Below are 25,056 nucleotides of genomic sequence, written 5' to 3' on the forward strand. Positions count from 1 at the left end.
ACCGGCGGATTAGTAGTTAGGTGGGTGACCACTAGCGAATCCCCGCTGTTGTATGTTTTTGCCTTTTTTTTGCCATTTTTTTTAGTGGTGGATACGGCAGTAGTTGCAGAAATGCCACGGATATTCGCTGCCACTTCCCCACATATGCTACCTGAGGTGTTGAACACAGGCTCGCCGTTGAGCGAAAGCATTTCGCAACTCCATGTATTTTGGCGGTGGCCTATCTCCAAGGCACACGTGCTGCAAGTCGCACATTAAATGCCTACTAATAATCATACATCCTAGAACAAACCCCTCCCAACCGATCAGCGACGTCGGTCTCGGCTACGGCTCCTCGCACTGCGGCTCCTCCGCCTACGTCTATCCCTATCATCACGTCCCCTATCTCTGCTCCGCTCCCGACTTCTCTCCCTAGGCTTGCGATCGCGCTCTCGATCTTTATCCTCGGCCTCAGCAGCGGGAGCACCGCCAGGTTGGTAGCAGTCAGACTCCAGACGCCTACTACCACGGTCTCTACCGCCATCCCAGCGGTCATAGTCCCGGGCCCTGTAGCCCCGTGCGCGGTCACGGCTATCATCACGCTTGCGAGGCCGACTGTCGTCGCGCTTGCGGTCACGGCTGTCTTCGCGCTTCCGAGCACTGCCACTGCCAGCACCTCCACCGCCACCGGGTACATAACGGTCGATGTTCTCGGGGCTTCTGGAGCGACGGCGACGCCCGGAAGCAGGAGATCTCTCGCGCTCACGTCGGCCGCCTCGTGAGCGGGAACGTTCTCTATCTCTGCGACGCTCCTCTCGAGGTGGCGACGGACTGCGCGTTTCATAGCGTGACTTGCGGCGGCTGGTGTGGGTCTCTCGTGAGCGGCTGCGACTCTCGCGACGGGACGGTTTCTCATCTCGGTCGTCGCGATCGCGTCGTCTACCGTCGTTTGAGGGCCGGTAGGAATGTCGATCATCGTCACGTCGAGAACGGCGGTCGTCGTCGTAGCGCGAGCCACGTCTGTCGTACCGACTTCCGCGGGACTGCGATCGGTTCCTGCTACGCTCCCTCGTGCTGCGTGCGACACTGGGGGATCTGCCACGCTTCGAAGGCAACTCAGGTCGCTTGCCATCCCATCGGCCCTTGTCCGCCTCTGTTGCGGATGGGGCGTCGGTCATTGTGGTATCTTCGTCCTTCGCAACCGCAGTTGGCGTACCTGGAGCGGGTGACTTTGCGTCTTTGCTGGGTGACCTTTCAGGTTTGCTGTCAAGCCTGTCCAGTCGAGCCTTCACGGGATCGCGGGGAACAAGCGACTTGGGAGGCTGAGCTTTTCGCATAGGTGGTTCGAGTGATTCTGATCGCGGAAGCAGAGGCCTCCGTTGTCGTGAATTCTTCATCTGCTCACTTTCCTGTAGCAGGAGCGCCAATGCCGTCTCATCGTCAACTTTGATGTCTTCAGGCTTGATTGACAGACGGCGTTCAGGCGACCTGGTCTTTGACCTGCTCCTTCGCCTGCTCCTGTCTCGTCCACGCCGGTTCCTTTCACGATCGGGAGTCCTGCTACGGCCACGACCACTGCGATGGCGACCGCCGCGATCTCGGTCATGCTCCTCTTGTAGACGGCGCTCTCGCTCAGCGTCTTCTTCGCGGATCTTCTTGAGACGGGCTTCTCGGCTCTTCTCATGCTCCTCTCGCTCCTTCTCGCGGCGTAGACGCTCCTCTTCTCTCTCCTTGTCAATTCTCTCTCGGTCCTTGCGTCGGCGCTCTTCGTCTTCCTTGTCGCGTTCTTCCCGCTCCTTGCGCCTGCGCTCCTTCTCCTCTTGTCGCGCCTTCTCACGGGCGTCGTCCTCTTCCTTCTCGCGGCGCTTGCGCTCTTCCTTCTTTGCCCTCTCCTCACGTTCTCTCTCGCGCTCTGCCTCCAATTCCTTTTCTCTCCGGGCCTCACGCTTCTCTCGACGAGCGTCTGCTTCTCTAGCCCATTCCTCTTCGCTCTTACTGCCTCGCATCTCCTCTTCAGCAGCCGCCTCAGCGCCTATTTCGGCAATGCGGTACTCGCGCATTTTCGGTACGCCATGCTCATCAATCAGTTTGTCCAGCAGGGTGTTGACCGTGTTCATAATGTTGCCGTAGATGTCGCTGCGCTCACCCGCGCCTTCTATAAGTGTAGTCGCCATTCGGGGATCCTTGGACAGCAGCGAGGGATTTCGGTCGGTTTCGCGGTCGACGAGCTCCTTGAGGGCGGCTTGCAGTTCATCCTTAGCAGGCTGGCACGCGAAGGTTAGCCTAGCATATAACAATAATCAATCGTTGGCCACCTACTCCTGACACATATTGCTTCATCAAGTCTCTGCGTATGTCGTCGTATGCGCCCTTCTTACGGAACATGTGCACCAGGCTGTCGATGGCCGATCGCTTCGCCTGTGAGAGCGGCAGTTCCGATGGCCTCAGCTTTTTGCGCATAGTTGCAGCTCCATCGCTTTCACTTGGGCGCTTGCGGCCGACTTCCGCCATGGTTGATTTTACGTGATTGCGATCAGTCGTTTTGTGTCGTTTGTGTTGCGGCCCGGCGCATCAAGACGGGGGTGGGAAAGGCTGGCGAGCAGCGAATGACGTAGGGGGCTAGGCTGGTGCGCCAGCTCAGAATGGTAATAGTGAATGGATTGTAGAGCGAAAGCTAAAAAGTGAGCGACGGTATCAGGAGAGGCGCGAAGGCGGCATTGTCGCGGAGGTGAGGTCGGCGGACCTTGGTTCCGCATCCGCGTGGGTGGTTCGTTCTTGGCGTCCCGGAGCTTGACGATGGAGCATCGCAGCCCAGAAAGCCAGTGCTGGTACAGCGGTGACAACGCGCCCTCACGACACCCGCCCCGATTGCTGCTGCAGCACAGAAGGAGTCTTTCCCACCGACACCACTACCTCGACTACACCCGCTCACCATGGTTCACAAGATCCTCTTCTGGAGCGGTTTCGGTATGTCCCCAACCGCCTGCGCACACCCCAAGGGCCTCTACTGACGACATATGCTAGGCGTTGCCGCCCGGCTATGGCAACTCGGCATTGAGATGCGCCCGCTCTTCAACAAGGAATCCCTCTGGGTTTACCCCCTCTACGCCGGCGCCGGTGGCAGCTTCGGCTACTGGCTCACTGGCGTTGAGAACCGCCAATTCCGCCTTCTAGCCGACCGACGAGACGCTCTACTCGAGAAGCGAGCGCGGAGGAAGGAGCGAGAGGAGGCCGCTGGTACTTCTTAGGCGGCCGTGGCCTGCAATGGCAAGAGACAGTGGTGTGAGGGGTAGGGGAAGCTGGAACTGGGCATCGCACGCACGGCCAGAGCGTCATCTCAACTACAATGGGACTGAGACTATCATGCGCTACTTCCAGCGCCCATGATGAGCGGATATGGGCATGCAATATGAGCGGGGTTGGATGCGTTGAGAGCAGCCTTCTACCACATCTTGGATGGCGACTCGTTCTGTACAAATTTCATTTCCAAACCAACTACAAATGCAAAATCTCAATCAAACGCCTATACCAAATTGTGCTCAAAATGCGAGATATTGCCTAGTCGCGTAACGCGTGACACTACCCTAATGGATTAGTGCATGACTCCTGCCTCTTCTATTCTGAGCTCATGGAAGGGCATCCACCTTTACGAACACCCTGTCAACATTACCATGACTTGATAAACCCGCGCCACGACCCTTGTGGTCAACCATCATTATACGCATCTCGTCATGTCTGCCGAGAACTTCCTTACGCCTAACGGCGACCACGCAACGCCGTCTTCGCCGGTGTCCAACGGCAACCTCAAAAGCAAAGGCATCGTCGTGTTCTCGGGCGGAAGCGCTGCAAACAATCTAGTCGATGTGTTTAAGAAAGTCAGAGAAGACAAGAGATGTCCGCTGAGCTATGTCATCCCTATCAGTGATAACGGCGGCAGCTCGTCTGAGCTGATACGCGTCTTCGGAGGACCAGGTATGCGCCGTCTAAGGCAGGAATAACACAACACTGACATGAACAGGTATCGGTGATGTGAGAAGTACGAGAATGTTCTTCGTGAACAACGGTCTAGATGTTAACCGGTCTAGGTCGTCTTGTCCGCCTGATCCCGGATGACCCAGATCACGATGATAGCGAAAAAGCAGCTATCAAGACCTTCTTCAACCACAGACTGCCCAAAGAACGCTCTTCAGCCCGAGATGAATGGCTGCAGATTGTAGAGGCTGAGCATGCACTCTGGACAAACATCTCGACGGCGAAGAAAGAGCTTATACGATCGATACTCAATGTTGTCGCATACGAGATCGTCAAGCGTCGCCGGCCCTCATCAACTTTTGACTTCTCAGGTGCGAGTATCGGTAACTTGTTTCTTACTGGGTATGTAATTCATGCACTCATTTTGCTTTGTACCATCCATATGATCGATCAATTTCCGACTTCATCGTCTCTGTTACGTTTATCATAGCGTATCCTCCTCAGCGCACCTACCCGCATCAAACTCCTCGAAGCTGACACTCACAGCGCTCGACTCTTCACTGGCTCATTTGAGTCAGCCATCTATCTACTCTCCAGCATCTGTTCTGTGCCCAGTCACACATCAGTCTTACCGGCGATCAACACCAACTTCACGCACCACATCTCAGTCAGCCTCGCAAACGGCGACACCATCACCGGCCAGAACTCCATCTCACACCCTTCCATATCCACAGCCCTGGTATCGGGAGGTGCACCAATAATCGATGAGACCGAACAGCACGATCGAATCGAAGACGCCAATTTACCCGGATCTTTACCCACTCTTCGAAAGCAATACATTACCTTCTCCAAAGCGGATGAAGAGGAGCTGCCAGCCAGAATCGAAAGACTTTGGTATATCAATCCTTATGGCCAAGAGATCCGGCTTTCCGCGAACCCAACGGTTCTCAATGCATTGAACGACGCGCAGGCTGTCATATACAGCATCGGCTCGCTCTACACATCCATCATCCCTTCATTGGTTCTCAAAGGTATCGGCGAAGCCATCAGCAACCCCGCGATCCGCTATAAGATCCTCATCCTCAACTCGACCATCGATCGCGAGACAGGACCGTCGTCCAACCCCTACTCCGCCCTTGATTTCGTAGCCGCTATCGCGAAAGCATGTGAAGACTCCAAGAGCGTGTTTGGGCCTCTTAACAAGAGTCAGTATAAGAAATACGTCACGCACATCATACATCTCCAAGGACCAGGGACGCCGGCAGTCGATCGAGACGAGCTCAAGAGTATTGGTATTGAACCTATTCGCGTCTATGGGAAGAAACATGAGGGCGAGAACTTTGTTAGGTATGATGGCACGGCTTTGATACAGGCGCTTGAGGTTACGATGGGGAAGAGGGATCCGAGGATGCCTAGTCGACGGAATACGTTGGAGGGGCCGGCGAGGTGAACGAGGATGCGGAATACTTTTGGCAGTCGCGCGTTAATCCGCAGAAATACTCGGTCGACTAATCGTTTCCGACAGCTTGAGTGGGTGCCTGGTGGTCTTTGTTGGTTTTATATGTGCCAAGCAGGTATCTCTACATCAAGCGCAGATCTTACTCTTTCGGGACGCCCCTTCATCCCGTCTCTCTGTCCTGCCACTCCAGACTGACCTATGATGCATCGCAATCTACACGGCTATAGTTTGCCCGCAATGTTAGGGACGTGGTGTTTCTCATTGAAAGCGCATATATCTGGTTGCCAGCCCCATCATCTTTACCAGCTTTCTTCCAGCGCAGACTTTAACAACTCCATCATCAGTCAACTGTCATGGGCTCCACCTTTTCATCAATCAACTCACCCGAGTCTTCGAAGCCAGAATCTCGACCTCCTTATGATGGCCCGAATCGATACCCGTATGTGCGTAACGGCCAGCTTGTCCCCGTCGAAGCGAATCCCACCATTTGGTACGAACGCTTGTTTGAGGTTGCGGACTGCGTACAACACCAAGACACGGACAAAGTCATCATATTCACCCCCATCTGCGATGAAGACAACGGCTTTTATCCAGACCCCAGATCGAGGCATGGCTGGCCAATTAAGCGCTTGCGAAAGGCGTACGAGCTCCTCGGTGGACCACACCCACGGATTGCTCGGTACGTATGGCTCTGCTCGTGTAACTAGCCGCGCTCAATCTGTTAGGTATATAGGCGCGCTATACAGCACTTCGGGTGATGGTATAGTCGTTGAGAAGCTGGAACCGGGTCAACTCAAGAGGGTTGAGGTGCCTGCAATGACAGTACCTGTGGTAGCGCAAACGATGTCGTACGACGACAAGATCATGCTATCGCTGTATTACCGATGGGCGATACAGGCACTCTCCGCCTTCCGGTTCATGCATGCTCGATCCATGTGCATTGGCTTCTTCTCATCGCAACTCGTGTGGATACGCCCGGACTTCTCGCTCGCAGTGGGTGGATTCATCAGCGCTAGTGCACAGGAGATAGAGGATGAGCTCTGGAAAGATACTGAAGAAGACACTAAGGCGGCCCGACGAGAAGCTAACTTCATAGATGAAAATGGGCGAGAGATAGAGAGCACCGCTAGCTGCGGTTGGAGCGAGGGTGAGTGGGCAGCGGACGACATGATATATGATATGGTACATGGTGAGGATTCTTTTGATGAAAGTTACTACACAGGAGGTGTGCAAGGGAGTGTAAAGGCAGACCTGTGAGTATGGGCTCACTACGGTATACGCACAAAAGATTGCTGATCCTTATCTTCACACTCTAGCTTCTACTGGGCTACATTCGTCTGGCGACTCATGACGAACGACTTCACTGCTGTATCGCCATCGCGTCGTGGGCCTTTTCGTGGACTATGGGAGCCTGCATGGCCCATGGAAGGAGGCTACATGATAGAAGACTCGCCAAATATATCCAACATTATCGATGAGAGACAACGGCGCAAGCTATTCCAGCAGCTAGAGAGAGCTAGATTGGGACATATCCTGGTTGGCGCTTGGCATAATCGATATGGCAGCGTGGATGAGGTCATTCGTGATATCGAGTTGGCGGCAGCTGAGGTGGGCATAACCATCTCTGGCGACGAGGTTGACATTGGTGAGAAGTGGGAGGATGTTTTCGAGTTCAAGGACGGGAAGTTGGATTTCAAAGTCAGGTCTGATTAGGACAAGCTTGATGGGGCTGCCAAGCAGGCATCATTGGCACGGTTCACTAGGCGCGATGGCGCTTGCCTCAACCGGCAACACCTGGGTCAGTGTATATAGTACGCAATGCATCGCGATTCAAAAATTCTAGCATCCATTCCCGTGCCGCCTAATGGGTTCGGCAATTTCATATCTTAATGGGCCGCAGCCTGAAGATGAAGAGCGAACGATTGCAACGCAGTTGCCATATTATCCCCCCGAAGCCAGCATAGAGCCAGAAGACACCCGACGCTGGTACTGTGATTTCTGGGAACATGCACGCGCAGTACCGCACAAAGATGGGAAGAGCATCATCATCTACGAACCGAAAGATGATGATACAAGGGCTAGACCAGAATGGGGGATCAAACGGCTACGGAAAGCTTATGAGCTTCTTGGCGAAGACCATCCAAGGATTGTTCGGTATGTGAAGTGTTGAACAGGACTCTGTTAATATTAACGCGATTGCAGGCGTACCGGCCTTGTATATAGCGACGCCGGTAACGGAGTGATCGTCGAAAGACTTGGTCCAGGCCCACACTGGGGCGATCTTCCTGCCATGACTGTACCTGTTCCAGAAGAGCCTTCAAGAGAGGACCACATCATGCTGGCCCTGTACTATCGGTGGGCCTTACAATCGCTGTCCGCCATTAGCTACCTCCACTCTCGCTCTGTATACCTGACGTTCTTCTCGTCTACTAATGTGTGGTTGCGCCACGATTATTCATTGGCTATTTCAGGTTTCATCAGCGTTGATGGGCCAGAGCTTGATGCCGATAGTAGACGAGAGGCTTGGAGAAAGGAGAAGCGGTACGAGAGACGAGAGCGAAGAGTCCAGAAATGGCGCGCTGCGGGGGCTCCAATCTCAGAATATCCTAGTGACGAGAGTGAGAGCGAGAGCGAAGACGGGAGCGAAGATATCCCGGAAGACTTTTCCGGTGGTTGGGATACTTGTGAATGGGCGGGAGACGGCGGCACTATATACTACGACGACTATCCCACGAACTTTCCTCGAACGTGTGGAAGTCATCGTGAATCCTTGTGAGTAATCATCGCTCTCGCATTCGTCAAGACGTACGTGCGACGCCTCGCTAACTGTATGATTCCGTCATAGATTCTACTGGGCAACCTTTGTCTGGGAACTTATGACGAATACTCACACGGCCGAAGCGCACTGGAAACGGGGCATAGATTGGGACCCGTTCTCTTCGCCTGAAGGCGGCCCACCGAAGCCAGCAAAAGATTGGCATGATCAGCTTCAAGTGTTAGAGGAGGCTAGGCTTGGAAGTGTTTTGCTCAAAGCCTGGAAGAGCGAATACGAAAGCGCAGAGCAGGCTGCCGAAGATGTCAGAAAAATCGCGGAGGAGATGGGTATCAAGATCGTCAGCAGTGCTTCGGAAGTTGATGATGCTTGGACGAACGTGTCCCAGCAGGATGAAGTTGATGTCGGCGAGCCTTGGGAGGATGTCTTCGAACTAGACGAAGCCAAAGAGAGGTGGGGCGCTCGAACGCTTAGGTTCAAGCGGCAAGGCACGCATGTGAATTTGCCTGTGGCATGATAGAAGGCAAGACTAGGGCCATAAGCCGGTCATGCTTGTCGTTACATATCGGGCGCGCACTTTATCCAGTATGCATCGTGTTCGAAGACCCCGTTCTGAGGCGAGAAATATCCGTATCCTCCTCGCTCGTGGTCCTCCAGTACCCTTCATGCATAATTTGCAAGCGAAGTAAGCAGTTGGTGGCGACACGTAAACGAACCAGGCTGCCATCGTAAATGTCTGAGGCTCTGCGACGCTGGTTATGTGACACACCATGACACCCCCGCGCATGCATTGCATATCGCCCGACGGATCAAGTTATCCAGAAACCTGTCTCTGGCTGCTGGAAGGTCATCCCAACATGCTCTCATCGGATCGTCTAGTGTTGATCGCAAGCTGTCAGTCACTGCTTCGGAGTGTGTAACCGAAAGCGTGATTAAGATCGTCCTGTAATGCCACGCCATCTTGCCTCTGCCGCGGCCTGCCGGATGTAAGAGCTTGGCTGTCGAAGGATCAATCTGGCGGTCAAGGCAACGGTACCGAGTCGGCGGATTGCTGCGATCGTGCGGGGTGGTAGGCAAGCCGTGATGCTCGCCCGTGTCTCAGACATGTACGTACCCGCAGATCGTACCAGCGAGATGCCGAGCCTCTCAAGTGCCGTGTGGCTCGGAGAGTAATTCCATATCGATCAAGATGTCTCGTACTTCCGGCGCGCTTCAATCTGTTCGTTAGCAGATTTGTCGGTATCAAGTCTGGTGCAGGATTGCATCCTTGCTCAGGTGGCTGTTTGTGGGCGCATGATTTCTCAATAGAATGCACTTGTATGACTACTGGCTCAGACCGGAGACTTGGTTATGCTCCTCAAAACGCGGGAGAGATGATTCAAGCCGACATATCCGGTCCGAGACTGATATGGAGGATCTTCATGATAGAAGTGCATGAGCGAGGGCGTGTCTGCGTCCGGTGAGCGAATATCAGGAAGTGTAACGATGTTGTATATCTATCGCGGCTACTCGTAAGAGTTGCAGTCGCTCTCACCTATTAGAGACGATTCTGGAACACGGTTGTGGTGTTGCAACCCAGACGTGCATAAGGCTGCGTGTCAAAGATGTCATCCAGCCGCGGATATGCATGTCATGCGCGGTGGATCCGGTGTGTTCGATAGGCCTCCAAATGCGATCAAGTCCGCGGGCCTCCGGCAAGAAGGACATTGGTTGGATAGAGAGCTGAAGATTGGAGGGCGGCACGAGCTGCATGGAAGGGCGTCGAACTGCAGTAAACAGGTCGACAGCAACGCGATGTGCAGTAGTAGATCGACGCTGCGCGAACGCGCGCTGAGCCGCACCGCAGAACGGTCTGAAGTCCATGTTGGAGTGTAGGCGGATTAACATCGGCTGGAAAGATCGAATCGCACTGCAATACACCAAAGGGCGATGTACCAAAATGTTTGACATACGACACGCCCAGCAGTGATGCAAGCCGGGCTGGGTGGTATAAGTGCAGACACAGATAAGGGGTCTACATGCGTATCACCAGGTACAACTACCAGTGACTGAAAGACTTTGGCGTAACCAGCGGGTTCTTACCTCGACTTGTGGGTGGTGATTGGATGCGTTGGCCGAGCGGAACGAAGGGCAAGCAGGCGGGTTGGACGTCAGCAGGACGCTGTCTCAGCCATTGATACTCGTTACTCAAAGAAAGGGTCCTCATCTTTCCCGTACACCTTGCGATGGTGGCTTGTAGTGGTCAGTTGCCTTCTTTTGGCTGGCACCTGGGCTCGAGGCGAAAGGGGGTGTTGAGCCGTGCACGGGCCAAAAGCGGGGTCATGACGCCCCGTTAGCGTGGTCAATCAATGATCGCTTCTTCCGCGCTGGCACCGTGAACGTTTCTCACACTTCGACGACTTCATGTATCCAGCTCCACGGAGGGCAGGCCAAAAAAGCAAGAATTACATCAATTATTCGCGGCGAATCCCAACGATTGCAGCTGTAATGCATATGCGACCTTATCCAAACACCAAACACCGTCAGGCTGCATGCAAAAACAGGCAGCCGCTATGAGTCCTCAAATATGCATGCGCATGGCTTCTGCATATTTTATACGATCTTTAACTGGTCCGGTCAAAGTTGAGCCTCAAGACGTGTAGCAACGAAGCTATGCTGCGCGTTCACGCAAGAGGGCGGGGTTATTTGCCTGTTTATCCCCCTCAGCCTGGTGGCTTAGACCGGTGAGAGCCTTGATATCACCCTCAAGTGGGGCTTGCGAGTGCCCTTCGATACGACCAATTAACGCTTGTTTCATGTAGACCCCCCGGGGAAACGACTGGATGTGGCTGTTGTACTCCTAGAGGGACCACAACCTCGCTTGCATCAACAAAGTGTTACTACTGCTCCGAGCAAAGATCAAGAGCTACAATGTCGCAGTATGACAAGAATTTCCCAATCTATATCTTCGGTCAACGTCCTCCTGTTTCTGCCTTAGACTTTCTAGTTCGCCCTGTCATTCACTTCCCGTGTCTTCATCACATTGCCCTGCCTGTTTCGATCATTGGCATCAAGTCTTTAGTCACTTGAGCATCTAGTCATCGGCTATACTTCCTTCGTTCAAGATAGCCCTCCCATAACCTCTACGAACCATTTAATGGCGACTCCACAGCAGGGACAGTACCAGGGTCATGTACCCCATCAACATCAGAATGTCAGCCAACAACGACAAGTCCCGAATGGGCAGCAGCAGAGCTCTGGACAACAGCAGAACTTTGGACAGGCTCAGCAGAGGCCAGCTCAGCCCCAACAGCAACCTCTAAACCCATTCGCCAACTACGATCCCCAATTGGCTTCCTTCATCTTAGAGAAGCCAAGGAACGCCACTTCCTGGGAGGATGCAACACCTGAGCAACAACACGTCGCACTCCAGGAACTCCACAGCGAACTGCACAAGTTTCGTCGAAACCATAATAACGTCAAGAAGGCGATGAACGAGATCCCTTCCCCAAACTGTCGCCGAATCATCAACGAGCTCGTTGAGGACCAGAACGTTGAGCTTGCGAGGTACAATAGAACTATTCAATACAGAATTGCAAGCGTTGTAAACAAATGGCGCTCGGTCAACCGTCGAGAAAGGCAGCTGGTGCGTGTAGACATCATTCTGGAGACTGAACCTTCTGGGTATCAAGAGCCTATGCAAGCGAGACCTGTTGTGGGAGGTGCGGGCAATGGACCCCAAGATGCAAACAAGAACAAGCAACCAGGAAACCCGCAAGGTCAACAGTTCCCGAACTCCTCACACAACCCCGGCCAAAACATGCCACAGCAACAAAGACCTCCCCAACAGCCGCAACCACAACATCCTGGCGTGCCAAACTTCGGACAGCATCCTCCAAACCCGGGCCACATGAACCCAATGGCAGTTCCTGGAGGTCCTCCTCCTCCACCCCCGCCTCCGGGGATGCCTGCGCCACACGACATGGGTCGTCCACCACCCCCACCACATGGTGTGGGCCAACCCATGCCGGGCGCGCCCGCGCAGCTTCCTCTACCTCCTCATGGCCAGCCCCATGGCCCGCCCTTTGGTCAAATGCCAATGCCTGGTGCGTTTCCAGGCCAGATGCATATTCCGCTAAATGGCATGAGGCACGTCCCAGGCTTGAATCCTGATCACCTCAGACATCACAAGAAGAACCACAGGGCTCGTCGCGATGTTTCTGGCTCATCATCCGACAGTGACTCCTGGGAGTCTGAATCGGAAGATTCCAGCTTCGTCAACATTGAACATGATCATATAGATCTTGATCGACGTGGACGAGGACGTCAGCGGCCCGGAAAGAGATCGAAGAAGACTCAGAGACATCGATCACTCAGCAAAGCTAGAGCCCTCAGCCGTAGTCGTAGCCGAAGCCGTGCACGCAAGAACAACGTTGATCCATATGTTGCGAAGACCACCCGTCGACACCGGACTTCAGACATAATTGATGATCAACGCAATGGTAGGCATAGCCCAGAGTCCTTCACTACCGACTCTTCTCGGTCTTCTCACAACAAAGTGCCGCCTGTTCATATCCACTTGAGCACCAACAACGTTGTGGAAGACCGAACACGTTCCGGTAATGCCTCACCAGTTGGCCTCTCTAACGAGAAGAAGAAGAGATCTGGAAAGTACTTCTCGCACGGCATGGCTAGGGAGACCTCCAACTCATCATCAGAGCGTGGAAGTGGCACCGAGTCTATGAACACTACATCTGTCCACACAGCAGATGATGGTATCTTTGACACTCCTATACGCCGCCGCCCTTCGTTCACGCACGTTCACCGTCGCCAGAAGGTCTCTTATGGAAGAAAATCACCAAACCCGTTCAGCCAGCCGCATCCTAGCCACATCTATGACGAAGATGTTGACCACCGTCGAGTACAGAAGGTCAGATACCACAAAGAGACAGTAGATGACTACCCACACCCCCGAAGTCCACGCGCACACATGCACGAGCCTGAGTCATACTTTGATGATTACCCAGTCCACACCACTCGTCCAAGCCTGCCAAATCGCCGCGCCACTATGGCCAACCCACCCACCATCCACAATCCCTTTGCGCAATCACACTTCCCACCCAAGCCAGTGCGCGCCTCATCATACCTCGCGGATAGGCACGAGCCAGGCTACAGCTACCCCCAACCACGCGCGATTGGAGATCAAGACGAATTGGATGCGCGATTCGCACTCAATGACATCCATGCAGCTCTTGAGCACATCCAGGACAAGAAAGAGCGATCTGCCAGACGCTCGAACATGATGGGTAGGAGGGACTCGGCTTTCCAGTATGAAGATGATGAGTGGCATGCTCGGGTGCCGTTGAGTGGGCGACGTGGAGGTTATGGTGGGTACTAGGTGATACGCTTGCTCTTCTTTCTCGCTTCACTTCTCGGTACTTTTGTCTTTCTTAGAGTGTGTCTGTCTTTCGGCAATACGTTCTGGCAGATATACTGCTTCTACTCAACTCTTCGCGTAGGACCTCGTTGGTTTGGCTAGCACAATATGCACAGCGTCGCAATTACTTAGTTATCGGTGGGAACATCAGATATATTAAGACATTTCATATTGTAAATTCACATTCGCTACAATCCGTTCATATGACGACTGAGTAACAAATGGATCGCATCCAACCCCCCAAAAACGTTAATCTAGGAAGACATGAGCAGCTCTCTCAATCTCTCGGTACTCAGCCTGTAAGTTTGTGTCTTCCACAAAACAGTCAGCGCATATTCTTGACAGTTCGCCATAGTGACATTTCAAGTAGAAGTGCTGCTCAACGAGAAGACCACACTGAGCAATATGCATTGCTTCTCTATACTCGTCGCGGGTCTCATGGTCGTGTGCTAGTCGAAGACATCTATATAGCAAATATTAGCACGTCGTCAATACGCAATTAGGTTTGCAAACCCACAGTCGCGATAGATCTTTGTCCCGCTTGCCCAGCTTACTCATGAACGCGATGTAGAGACGAAGTTCAGCTGCGCTCAAGCGAAGACCTTTTTCATGATACGCCCTGCAGATCCTCCGCTCCGATGCATCCATCACGGCTTTTGCAGGCTTGCACCCTTCGCAATTGCAGTCGAAGCCCCAACGCGCCATTAGAGCCTGTTGGCGAGCGGCGCTATCCTCTTTCCAGAGTTTCGGGATGTAGTCGATTACGATCGGGCTACCGGCGGGTATCTCGCGTGTAGCAACTAGTCGAGCTTGGCCTGGGTGGAGCGTTTCATCGGGAGCGAAATCGTTGATCATGACCGTTGCATTCGGGATGCAGGAGCGATAAGCTGCGCAGATGAAACGGTAGATGATGATGTGAGTGTTGTTCACGTTTCGAAAGCCAAAATGGAATCCGTTGTGTCGAAATGCATCCACGACATACTCTAGCTTTGACGCCTTGCGTTTGGTAGTGTAGAAGGTGTTGAAGGCTCCTTGGTCGAAAAGTCCGAGTTTATTGAATGCTTTCCACAACATTGACGTGCTGTATTCGAGCTGTTCTTGGTAGAAAGCACGGCCTCTTTGTCCCAAGTACTGTATTTCTTGCCTGTGTCGCACATGACCAGCGGATCTTCTGTGAGGATGAGAGCACCCTTTTCAAACCTTTGCTGTGCTACAAGGCCTTCACCCTTGACGACGTTTACCCCAGTGACTGGTGGCGGAGGCGGGACTGCTGCCATAACTATCCTGGAGTCGGTAGCCTTAATTGATGTGGGCAATATGAGGAATTTGTGAGGAAAAGTCAGGTCAACGTTTTATCCTGCCAGCAGCAAGAGTTTGCTAGTTTGGAGGCACAAACAGAACTTGGCAATGAGAAAGAACCATTGACCTACTCATTGTATCGAAAGGAACACAACGATTCGACATATAGCAAAATGGTATATACACTACATAGACGGAATACAGGAACGAGCACGCTATGTTAGCGGATAAGGGCCTATGCCGGACTTGTTGTACTCGACGCGCGACCTGTCGTCGCGCTGATGACACTCTAAGAACAACTCACTCAGCTGTGGATTAAGATCTCGAGAGTAGAAATTCTTCTCAACCAACGAACCAGCATAAGCGGATGACGCTGCCTTCAAGTAATCCTGCTTACCGAAGTGGAGTCGAGCGAGCTCTAGACAACTGTGTTTCAATACTGTTAGCAACACTGACATGAAAGCTGAATGGCCCAACTTACGCGAGAGACAATTTGTCGTCCCATATACCCAGCGAAACAAGGGTTTTGATGTAGGTCTCTATGTGCATGATACTGCTAGTCTTCTGTTCCTCAGTCACTGCAGCTGCCATAGCACCGATTGCCGCGTGGTAGGTGGCAACCAGATTACGGGCAGACGTATCCATAGGTATGAAAGGGTGCGTACACCCAACGCATGTACAATTGAATTCCCAATGGTTGCTCAAAGCTGCCACCCTTGTCGCGTGGTGATCCATCCAATTATTAGGCATGTAGTTCACGAAAACCTCCTCTCCTGCTGGGATTGCTCTGGTTGCTATCAGTCTGGCCTGGCCTTCTGGAAACTCGGTGCGCCTTGGCCAGATCTCAAGAGCAGCGTTCGGAACACAGGAATGGTTGATACGGCTGAACATCTCATATACCACGATGTGTATCCTGCGAGGGTTGTTGACACGATCGAAGTCGTACGCGTTGTGTTCAAAACGACGAACGATTCGGTCCCGTGTGTTGCTAAGCCCTGGTTGTGGGCCCAGTACACGAAATACTTCTCGCTGCGCTGGTTCGAGCTGGGTCACGGCTTCTTGCAATACAGAGCTCGGTGCTGCTCGCTGAGCGGCAAAAAAAGTGTTGGCAGTACCTGGTAGCAACCATTGGGTTTGTGGATAGTCGGTGTTGCAAAAGACCAAGGCAGTTTCCGTGTGTATGAGGTCGCCTCGCTCGATGGGACGGGCTGCCATCATACCGAGGCCCCCAAGCTGGCTGTTCCCGATCTGAAAGTTCATCGCAAGTTTTGGTCAGGTACTGTTCGCTTCTGGCTGTACCGCTACTGTCTGTACATGAACACTGCATTATATGTGCTGAGAACCGAGAAAATTTCATTGTTAGCAAGCAACTTGGTGTTGGGCTCCATGCAAGACATGTGAGTGAGTTCAAGACAAATGTTCGAGAGCGAACGGAGTGATGATACCTAGACAACTCATCCAGTTTGCTCGACACCGCAGCCGCAGTGGCCGTGCAAGCACTATAGTATTTTGTGAGAAGAGTCCAGATCTAACGATCCGCGGGGTCATTTTGTATATCAGAGTCAGTTGTGTGATAGCGGTCTCAGGCCCCGCGGTGGTGCTGCGGGCTCAGAAAAGAAGCACGTCATGCACGCGTCCTCACATCGCTTGCTCGCCCGCTTGTACCTGCCAAGCCATCAGGGGCGCCATGTGGGGTATCTCCACTCATGCGCGCCTCCAACGCTCACTAGTATCCATTCACAAAGCCATCCATCGACATCACCCAAAAAAGCAAGCCCCCATCGCGCGCATCAGCTGCTCACTTTCTGCCCTCTAGCCTGCCCAAGTCCAATCCATAGATTCACCGCGCCAGTCTCGCGGCAATAGGACTAGGCGCCACTAACTTTCGGGCTCGCAGCCATGTAGACACGAAAACACGAGCCCCCATCCGAAACACGTCTAGCCCGACGGAGATGACCAGACCTCTGGGCACGCTGACTGGGCGGCCATCATTGGGCGGGTTGCGGGAGAGTATTGATATGCTTGTTCTTTACGAGATCCTTCTCTTTAGGGGCGGAGGGCCAGAACAGGCTGACGGGGGCAGGGTAGAATGAATGGGGATTAAAAGTCCCTTGTGAACCAGTTTTCTGGTCCTACGTGATGCGCGCGCGTGCTGGGCTTCACTTTCCATCGCGGTCGTAGTCGTCGGTCGCTCCTTACTTTTGACTCTTTCGCTCTTTCCTAATACATTTTATTATCTTCGTCACTACACGTTCGAGGTTCCGCCAGCATCACTATTAAGTTTCACGACTGCCGACTGCCGTTGCTAGTGCATCACAACGCGACAAGTTGGGTAGCAAGAAAGAAAGTATGAAGGTGGTCGTTGCCTTGTTTGGCCTGGTGGTCGCCGCGCTTGCGCAAGATGCCTCAACCTCAAGCTGTAAGTTTGGTCGACGGCAATAGTTTTGCATGTAGTATGCCTGGAATCTCAACTCTAATCAAGCATCCGATGTAGATACCGGCCCAATGTTCGACCCGGACACGGCGCCTTTCTTTGGCCCTAGCACCATCGTCTATCCCTCCGTCACCGAGTCCGCTCCGGTACTTTCAAACTTACCGACTCTCACACCTTCCGGCAGCACAGTCATGATCTCCATGTCTAGCAGCGCTATGGCCAACTCGACGCTCTCGACTTCAACGCTGTCGCGCAACTCTACAACCTCGCATACCTTGACGCATTCGTCCACACACTCGTCTACATCGGTCAGGACTTCGCGCACGCCGACTCCTACAGCGGATGAGACTTCGACAAGTGCGTCGGTCCCGGCCGAGACGGGTGCAGGTGTTGCGAACTACCCTGAGACATTTGGAGCTATTGTGGGAGGTCTTTTAGCTGGATTAGCGATGCTGTAGCAGGTTTTAATATCTTTTTAGTAGAGAACAGGCGACTGAAAAATATATGCAGTATGCCATGAAAGCCAGTCGCGCAGAGGTCTAGCGAAGTTGAAGACCAACATAATAGGGTATATTGTGATGTGCTCGTGGGTTGACTCGAGCTTTCCGTCAAAGTCATCTAGCATACTTTTCCCTGGTCAAACCGAACGCCCAAGAAACGCCGTCATAATGCAACTGAACTAAGCTGATCTCGCTTGTTCTTACTCCTCCATAGCTCCGACCTCTGTAACCTGCTCAGTCGCCTTGGTGTAGTAGGCCTTGAGATCGATCTTGAAGTCTGCCATGGCCACACCGAACATCTTCAGCAGCGCTGTTTGATGACTGTTCATGACCTTACCCTCCTCCGCGATAGTGTACGGCACATCCAAGATGATCTTGCCCTTGTCAAGCCTCGTTGGCATGCCCCATTTCCTGATGGTAGTCTCCATGCTGTGTGGCAGCGGCACGTCCTCCTCTTCGGGAATCTCTCCGCCTCTTGAGTGGACTACACCGGCGGGTACTGTGAAGGTCTGTGTAGCGACAACACCGGCGCGCGCAAAGTCGGTTTGCGAGTAGTTTGCAAAGTACTCAATAACCTCGCTGGGCTCGCGGTTGGTGAAAAAGAGTCCGACATTGCCGTTGAGGTGCTTGGTGAGCTCGGAGAGGTTCGAGAGGTGCTCTTCTGCTGGGCTTAGGCCAAGCGCTTTCGCCATGACTTTGGTCTTTCCGAAGAAGAATCTGCGCATTCGTTAGCCATGCGCGCATTGGATGGAAGCGCTCCCGCGGACATACCGGCTGTCAGCGAACTCCTGGCGAACTTCCTTCAGGTACGAGTTGCGCATGTTCTCTACGGCGAAGACGAAGATGTGCTCAAAGTTATCCGCCGCTTCCTGGACATTGGCAAAGAGCTTCAAAGACAGCTCCTTGCCCTTCTTGTCCGTCTTGGTAAGATGCACGACCTTCTGGCGCTTGGATTTGGGCATGGTGGCGGTATTTGGGGGGTGTTGTGGTTGGTGGTTGCGCTCAGGAAAAAGTTCGAAGTTGCGGTCGCGACTTCCAAAAAATTGAGCGGGGATTTTGACGAACCCCCGATTGGTGCAACCGCGGCTGCTCCGCTGTGGATCCAGATGTCGCTCTCGCGCTCTCCAAAGCCTACGCACTCAACCTCACCCCAGTCTGCTCGAGATGATCAATCGATAACAGAGCGATGTTGGATTTCATGGATAGCGTGCAGCATGCATTCTACGAGGCATCGGGCTGGAACGTCGACAATTCCTATGGCGCATTGAACGCGTCCGCACGAGGTACGTCACACTGGACGTCGCGTTCTGGACTGGATGCTGACTCTAGGTGGCAGCATTGCTAGACTTTGATATACCCCGTGGGCTGCGCATGCAAATATCCTCTCTCGCCGCCCCCAATTTCGCAACCTCGTACACCCTAGGCAGCGTGGGGGTAGTCGACGGCTCAGTATCCTACCTGTACTCGTCGCTGCCACTACGGAAGGACTTTAGGACGTCCCACATCGACCTCCACAACGTGATACGAGGCTACAAGCATGTGCAAGAGTTGCGGAGACCGGACGAGAAGTGGTCATGGGAAGTTTGGCATGCTGGCCGCCGGATAGACCGCAAGAGTGAGCTGGATAACACTGCCTTCCCGTACCCCCGCTGAGTCGAGACAGACACCCTGTTGTATGGGCGCATATTCCTACCACAGCAGAGGCTCGAAGCCCTGTACCTCCGCCGCCTCACTCCTACGCGACAGCTGAGGATCGCCGCCGTGAGCGACTCCAATCTCAACAACGGCGGGACGATCCTGACGCTACTGCAAAATGACTTCGGCAAATACAGCACGGAATACATGTACAGCACAGACTCGGCGTTGATGGGCGTCCGGGGTCTCTACAACTTTGGTCCAGGCCCCAGAGTTGCGCCCGCAGAACCCGTTGCTGCAGAGCAGGTGGATCCTGTGCATGGTCGCTTCAGCGCAGGCGCAGAGCTGTACTATGGCATACTCAACAAGAGCGGGGGAATCAGCACAGGGGTGAGGTTCGCCACCCTACCCAACCATGCGGGTTTCCCGTATACCATGACGCTCACGCTCAACCCGTTGATGGGAAATCTCTCTTCCACGTATGCTGTCAAGGCCGGCCCTAACTTGGCCCTGTCCTCCCGCTTCGACTTCAACTTCTACTCCTATGAAAGTGAGCTGCAGCTCGGGTGTGAACTCTGGCGTCTACGCAGCACGACCGACGTAGATTGGGCGGTCAAGAAGTTGCGTCCAGATTGGAAACGCCCAACAACTTCTGCAGATGACGATGTATCCGGCGTGCTGAAGGCTAGAGTCGATCAGGATTGGCATATCGGAGTATTGTGGGAGGGCAGAATCAAGGAGCTGCTGTTTACTCTTGGTGCGAGTCTGGACCTGAAGAAGAGAGAGCAAATGGTCCGTTCTGTGGGTGTTGAGCTGCAGTACTCCTCATGAACGATAACACGCACAGACGGCAATATCCCGATCGTTAAAAAGAATAAGTATACCGTTTGCGAAGGAAGGATGCACATCGGATCGACTGCCGAACTGACTCAACCGGCCCAGCCCAGGGTCGTCGACCACTGTACTGTTCGTCAGCGGTTGTTCTAGAAACGCGTCTCCCGCACATGGTCAGGGCATCAGGAAATGTTTCTAGAAGACGATGGCGTCAAACAGTGGGACGCAAACGAGGGCCGTGAGAGCCTTACAGTATCCATGCGAGGGCGACCATGTGTTTTCTGAACACGACATATATTGCAGGCTAGGACTCGAGTAAGTAGCGAAGTGTGCATGATGGCGTAGTCTGGTCCCGAGCGGTGTAACGCTGAAACAAAGTATGGGGATGGACGCTGCTCGTCACACTGCTTCGGTGCTGTTTGGACGTGTTTTCAATGCAGTGGCACGATTCGCAACATTCTGTTACACTTGACATTCTTGAAGGCAAACGGTCGTTGAGCATGCAGAGACGGATGAGGGACTTCCGCAAAGTTGGGGGTGCAGGTGGTCTGCAGATCCGGTCGAGGCCGCGCTCGGCGCGGGCCATGATGTTGTTGGTGGGAGTCAGTTTTCCGGGTTGGTGGTTGTTGTCACTCGCTTGCCGACGCGTCCACCATTCACACCGCCGTGCCTGGCGTAAGCCTTGCAATTAATGGTGCAGGGAAGCGATCGGTACTATAGATTGACAGCTGTAGGGCGACAAGACGGGCGACGAGCTAAGCTGAGTCGGCACTCTCAAGATCAACGAACTATTGCGGCTTGCCAAATGTGAACAATCTCGATTCCGTGGCTTTTTGACCGAGCGACGAGCGTGTCAGGATGGGAGCGATTAGACGGCACGGGCGCCGATGCTCGTCAGGATCTTTTCTCATGCTCGGCTTACCCGAGCGATCCGCACGAGGCTCGCGATCAAGTCTTCACGATACCGAAATGGGCCCTCTGCCGCACACTGTCAGCACCAAGAATGCGGGCGCGTACGGCGATGCAGGCCAGGTGCGACCGACACAGACGCGTGCCAGGAATACTTTGAACGCCCTGCCACTGCGCTTCCACGCTCACGCTCACGCTCATGCTCATAGTCACGCTCTGGTGTGCCTTGCCCGATCGTTGCCGTAGTGAGCACTCGAGGACGCAGGGCTTCTCAAACACGACAACGGTAGCGCCTCATGCTCGCGCATTGTTTGGCCTGTCGGAACACGCTAAAGCGGACCATGAGGACGACGACTTCGCGGCCTTTTTTTGATAAACGAGCACCATTCATGCGCGCTGTTCTGACAGGTATCGCGATGCGAGTCTGTTGTCGCGGCCAGCCTCGCGGCAAGGATTGCCCTATAGGCGGCGGCCTCCTGAGTCTTGGAACAGAGCCTGTCGGTCGACCCTTGCTGTCACGTCTCTAGTGGCGCGACTCCGAGGTACCTCGCAGTAGTCCCCCTGATCGGAGCTATTGCGGGCAGCGCGTGCAGGCGGGCAGAGAGCACGCCGCACGCGCACCGTCGGATGCTGGTGCTGTTGTGTCGTGGTGTAGAGCGGAGGAACATCCGGTCAGAGTGTTGCGACGAGCATGGTTTGCTTCAGAACATAAGCGTTTTGGTGCGTCACCACTGGTCTCGCGCCTCCAGGGCGGGCGTCGAGCGGTGGTGCCGTTGGGCTAAAACCGTCTCTCTGGCCAGCTAGCGCCCTGCCCAGCCTAAGCTAGCCGGCGCGCACCTTCCCCCCGGCTTCAATGCCCCTTCCCTTAATCTCCCCTTTCCCAACCACGGTCGCTCATTTACATCCAAGGCCCTGCTCCTCTATCCGGATTCCTATCGTCACCTTTGCTGTCGGTGTGGTACCTACATCTTTCTCTTTCTCTGTCGACTTCTGCGAAGTGCCGCCACTCCTTTCGGCCTTTGCCCACGTTCCTTTCTTCACAACCCTCCTTTAGGCTTTGTCTGTCCGCTCCTTAGCACCTCTTCCTTCACTCTTGTCGACTTGGACTCGCTTTCGGACGATCCATCTGCTCCCCGGCCAGCAGCTTCCTTCACCCTTCACCCTTCTCACACGCGCCTGGACGGTGTCTCGAGCTTCTCACACACGTGGATTCTTTCTCCCGTGACATTGAACTCTTACCAGCTTCGCATAGCTCCACTATCTTCACCCACCACCATTGCTTGGACCATTACTTCACGACACTTTACGAACCAAGATAGACTGAGGTGTTAGCTCGATTGCTCCCTCTATATCTCCGACCCCGCTTCGAATCGAGTCCAACTCTCGCCCTCCGATCATTCCCACCACCCAACATGCAGTCAAACGACGACGCAATGGTCTCGCCCACGCCATCTCCACCGGCGTCATCCTCGACCCCGACGCAGGGCTCTGCCCCGCGCCGACCCCCGCGCAAGAGCACCCTCACCCAGCAGCAGCGCAACCAGAAGAGACAGAGGGCCACTCAAGACCAACTGGTGACACTCGAAGTGGAGTTCAACAAGAACCCCACACCCACTGCTGCTACCCGCGAAAGAATTGCCTCGGAAATCAACATGACTGAGCGCTCAGTCCAGATCTGGTTCCAGAACAGGTAGGAAAAGCGAGCAGCATGATGCTTGTGCGCAGTACTGACATTTGCACAGACGTGCCAAGATCAAGAACATTGCCAAGAAGAGCATCGAGAACGGTGATGACTGCAATGATATCCCAGAGTCCATGCGACGATACCTTGCCCTCCAGGCCATGGAGTCTGGCAAGTCGATCGGCACTAGTTTCCTGGGACGCGCAGGCGGTATGCCATACGGAAGTGGCATGCTTCTCAACACCGACGCCAACAACTCCAAGGTTGTCATCCACCACTTTGCTTGCCGCTCCCTCAGCATCGGTAGCTGGAGACGAGTTGGACAGAGCGCCATGGACCTTGTAGTATTCTACTCGCCTGAGAAGTGCTGCATCACCTACTACATCAACAACGACTCTGCAGGATACAAGATTGAGTACCCATTCTCATACATCAAGAATATTTCTCTGGAGAATGGCGACATGACCGCAAACGCCGAGGGTGCGTCGCAACGCCCCGGAGGCCTGATTGTCGAGCTCAACCGCCCTCCGAACTTTTTCATGGACTCTTCCGGTTCGGGTGGATTTTTCCAATGCGGCGACTTTACCGAGGACCAGCAAGCATCAAACATCATGTTGCACCATTTGGGTGGTCACCCGAAGGTGCTGAGCGGTCAGTTGGCGAAACTTGTCTCACTGGAGTCGTTTCAGAACCGACACAACATGTTCGACCCAAACACATTCGCCGTCTCGGCACCGGTCTCGCCCATCAACCACCGGCCCGCGTCCCAACCAAACCACCTCCAGCACCCGCATCACATGGGCATGTTTCAGGAGACGCATCTTGCACCCCAACCCTTCCAACCGCGTGGTCACAAGCGCCAGCGAAGTCGTTCAGTGCCTGTTGCGATGGACTTTTCTATGCTTCGCAACCCGATGCCATCATTCTTGATTCAACAAGAGCCGTCGCCGTATGTTCCTAACCCTGAGATCTTCGCGCCGACGCCCCAGAGTGCAGGCCCCATTGGCCCTCACCTGAGCATCGACACTTCTGCAGGGTACGGCATGGACTACCGACAGTACCCCATGTCGGCCACTACCGCCAACTCACCTTCGGAGTACGGCACGCCTTCCTTTTTCACATCGGGACCATCAAACGACAACATCCCGGCATCCAACTATGGCCAGTACAACATTCCTCCTTATGTACATACACCAATGGGCCCGCCACCTTCTGCATCTCACCACTCACCTATGCCGGCGATGAACCACCCTGACCCTATCATTGCTAACCAGTCACCACCACTGGGTTCTTTCGGTCGTGACAACCACAATGATGTGTACTCAATGTCGCACGACAACGGCATGTCCGACGAGGCGCTGCAAATGACAGACATGTACGCCAAGCAAAATCTCAACATGCCGTTCCGGTCACCGATGATGGATGACAACGTCGACGACCTGGACATGCAGAACCTGGTGTCATTCGGCTCGTTAGACCCATCAAGCATGTCACCGGAGCATCACCAGATGCAATGAGCAGCCCGCATACTACCGTCTGTTTGTCAATTATTCTTTTGCGTGCTCTTATACCCGGTCGCGGTTGCTTTCTTACGAGGAAGCTCGATGCGTACGCCCTGCCGCTTGGAACAGTGGCAGGGCATTTGCGGCTCTTGCTCTCCATTATCGCTCATACTTAATGTGGTTGTCATCTCTCACATATTGGTCTCAAATCCTTGGATCTACAAAGCCATGGGGTTTTCCCGTCGCTTGTAGGAAGCCACCCTTCCACTACTTTCCATCACTACTCTTCGTAACGCAGGTTGAACGACCACCATACAGGGACTGGTTATTGAACACGGCGTTGCTCAGGATTGGGTAGGCTTGGAACTATACAGAGAAATGGCGGACTGGTGGAACCTGCGCTGGTGTTGGCAGACGTCAGCGGCATATGCTGGTCGTCTTTTTTCCTTTTGGATTGTTCTTTTCATTGTTCATCATCTCTTCTTTTTCTGTTGCGAGCTAGCCATTGTTTCATATGTTGCGTGCATCTCGGAATTTTCTCTTGTCGGGCTCGGCTGGCAGGTGGAGGGATTGCCATTTTAAGGAGATCTTGAGCTGCGGGGGTTGTGGTGGATTACAGAGCCGCTGCGCGTGCTTGAGTATGTAGCTTTCAATGGGGTCTCC

At 53.8% G+C, this 25,056-nt stretch overlaps 9 protein-coding genes across 9 annotated transcripts; 7 read left to right on the top strand and 2 right to left on the bottom strand.

The window, feature by feature from the left end:
• Positions 1-305: 305 nt before the first annotated feature.
• J4E90_010451 (uncharacterized protein) lies at positions 306-2,490 on the bottom strand (the record flags this gene model as incomplete). The annotated part of the gene is made up of 2 exons (XM_051439963.1): positions 306-2,243; positions 2,299-2,490. The coding sequence occupies 2 exons, from the start codon at positions 2,488-2,490 to the stop codon at positions 306-308; spliced, it is 2,130 nt and encodes a 709-aa protein (XP_051286185.1).
• A 422-nt stretch (positions 2,491-2,912) lies between these two features.
• On the top strand, positions 2,913-3,227 carry J4E90_010452 (uncharacterized protein; the record flags this gene model as incomplete). Its single annotated transcript, XM_051439964.1, has 2 exons — positions 2,913-2,946; positions 3,004-3,227. The coding sequence occupies 2 exons, from the start codon at positions 2,913-2,915 to the stop codon at positions 3,225-3,227; spliced, it is 258 nt and encodes an 85-aa protein (XP_051286186.1).
• Positions 3,228-3,710: 483 nt separating this feature from the next.
• J4E90_010453 (uncharacterized protein) lies at positions 3,711-5,401 on the top strand (the record flags this gene model as incomplete). The annotated part of the gene is made up of 4 exons (XM_051439965.1): positions 3,711-3,951; positions 3,998-4,015; positions 4,065-4,353; positions 4,498-5,401. 4 exons carry the CDS (start codon positions 3,711-3,713, stop codon positions 5,399-5,401), a joined length of 1,452 nt encoding a protein of 483 aa, XP_051286187.1.
• A 618-nt stretch (positions 5,402-6,019) lies between these two features.
• J4E90_010454 (uncharacterized protein) lies at positions 6,020-7,123 on the top strand (the record flags this gene model as incomplete). The annotated part of the gene is made up of 2 exons (XM_051439966.1): positions 6,020-6,663; positions 6,727-7,123. 2 exons carry the CDS (start codon positions 6,020-6,022, stop codon positions 7,121-7,123), a joined length of 1,041 nt encoding a protein of 346 aa, XP_051286188.1.
• A 577-nt stretch (positions 7,124-7,700) lies between these two features.
• On the top strand, positions 7,701-8,700 carry J4E90_010455 (uncharacterized protein; the record flags this gene model as incomplete). The annotated part of the gene is made up of 2 exons (XM_051439967.1): positions 7,701-8,082; positions 8,333-8,700. The coding sequence occupies 2 exons, from the start codon at positions 7,701-7,703 to the stop codon at positions 8,698-8,700; spliced, it is 750 nt and encodes a 249-aa protein (XP_051286189.1).
• Positions 8,701-11,319: 2,619 nt separating this feature from the next.
• J4E90_010456 (uncharacterized protein) lies at positions 11,320-13,560 on the top strand (the record flags this gene model as incomplete). Its single annotated transcript, XM_051439968.1, has 2 exons — positions 11,320-11,729; positions 11,754-13,560. 2 exons carry the CDS (start codon positions 11,320-11,322, stop codon positions 13,558-13,560), a joined length of 2,217 nt encoding a protein of 738 aa, XP_051286190.1.
• A 4,472-nt stretch (positions 13,561-18,032) lies between these two features.
• J4E90_010457 (uncharacterized protein) lies at positions 18,033-18,794 on the bottom strand (the record flags this gene model as incomplete). The annotated part of the gene is made up of 2 exons (XM_051439969.1): positions 18,033-18,549; positions 18,604-18,794. 2 exons carry the CDS (start codon positions 18,792-18,794, stop codon positions 18,033-18,035), a joined length of 708 nt encoding a protein of 235 aa, XP_051286191.1.
• Positions 18,795-19,018: 224 nt separating this feature from the next.
• On the top strand, positions 19,019-20,298 carry MDM10 (Mitochondrial distribution and morphology protein 10; the record flags this gene model as incomplete). The annotated part of the gene is made up of 3 exons (XM_051439970.1): positions 19,019-19,115; positions 19,169-19,447; positions 19,496-20,298. The coding sequence occupies 3 exons, from the start codon at positions 19,019-19,021 to the stop codon at positions 20,296-20,298; spliced, it is 1,179 nt and encodes a 392-aa protein (XP_051286192.1).
• Positions 20,299-22,622: 2,324 nt separating this feature from the next.
• On the top strand, positions 22,623-24,408 carry J4E90_010459 (uncharacterized protein; the record flags this gene model as incomplete). Its single annotated transcript, XM_051439971.1, has 2 exons — positions 22,623-22,900; positions 22,953-24,408. The coding sequence occupies 2 exons, from the start codon at positions 22,623-22,625 to the stop codon at positions 24,406-24,408; spliced, it is 1,734 nt and encodes a 577-aa protein (XP_051286193.1).
• Positions 24,409-25,056: the final 648 nt, after the last annotated feature.

Source organism: Alternaria incomplexa (assembly GCF_024043165.1).
Source record: "Alternaria incomplexa strain BMP 0042 chromosome Unknown scaffold_22, whole genome shotgun sequence".
NCBI lineage: Eukaryota > Fungi > Ascomycota > Dothideomycetes > Pleosporales > Pleosporaceae > Alternaria > Alternaria incomplexa.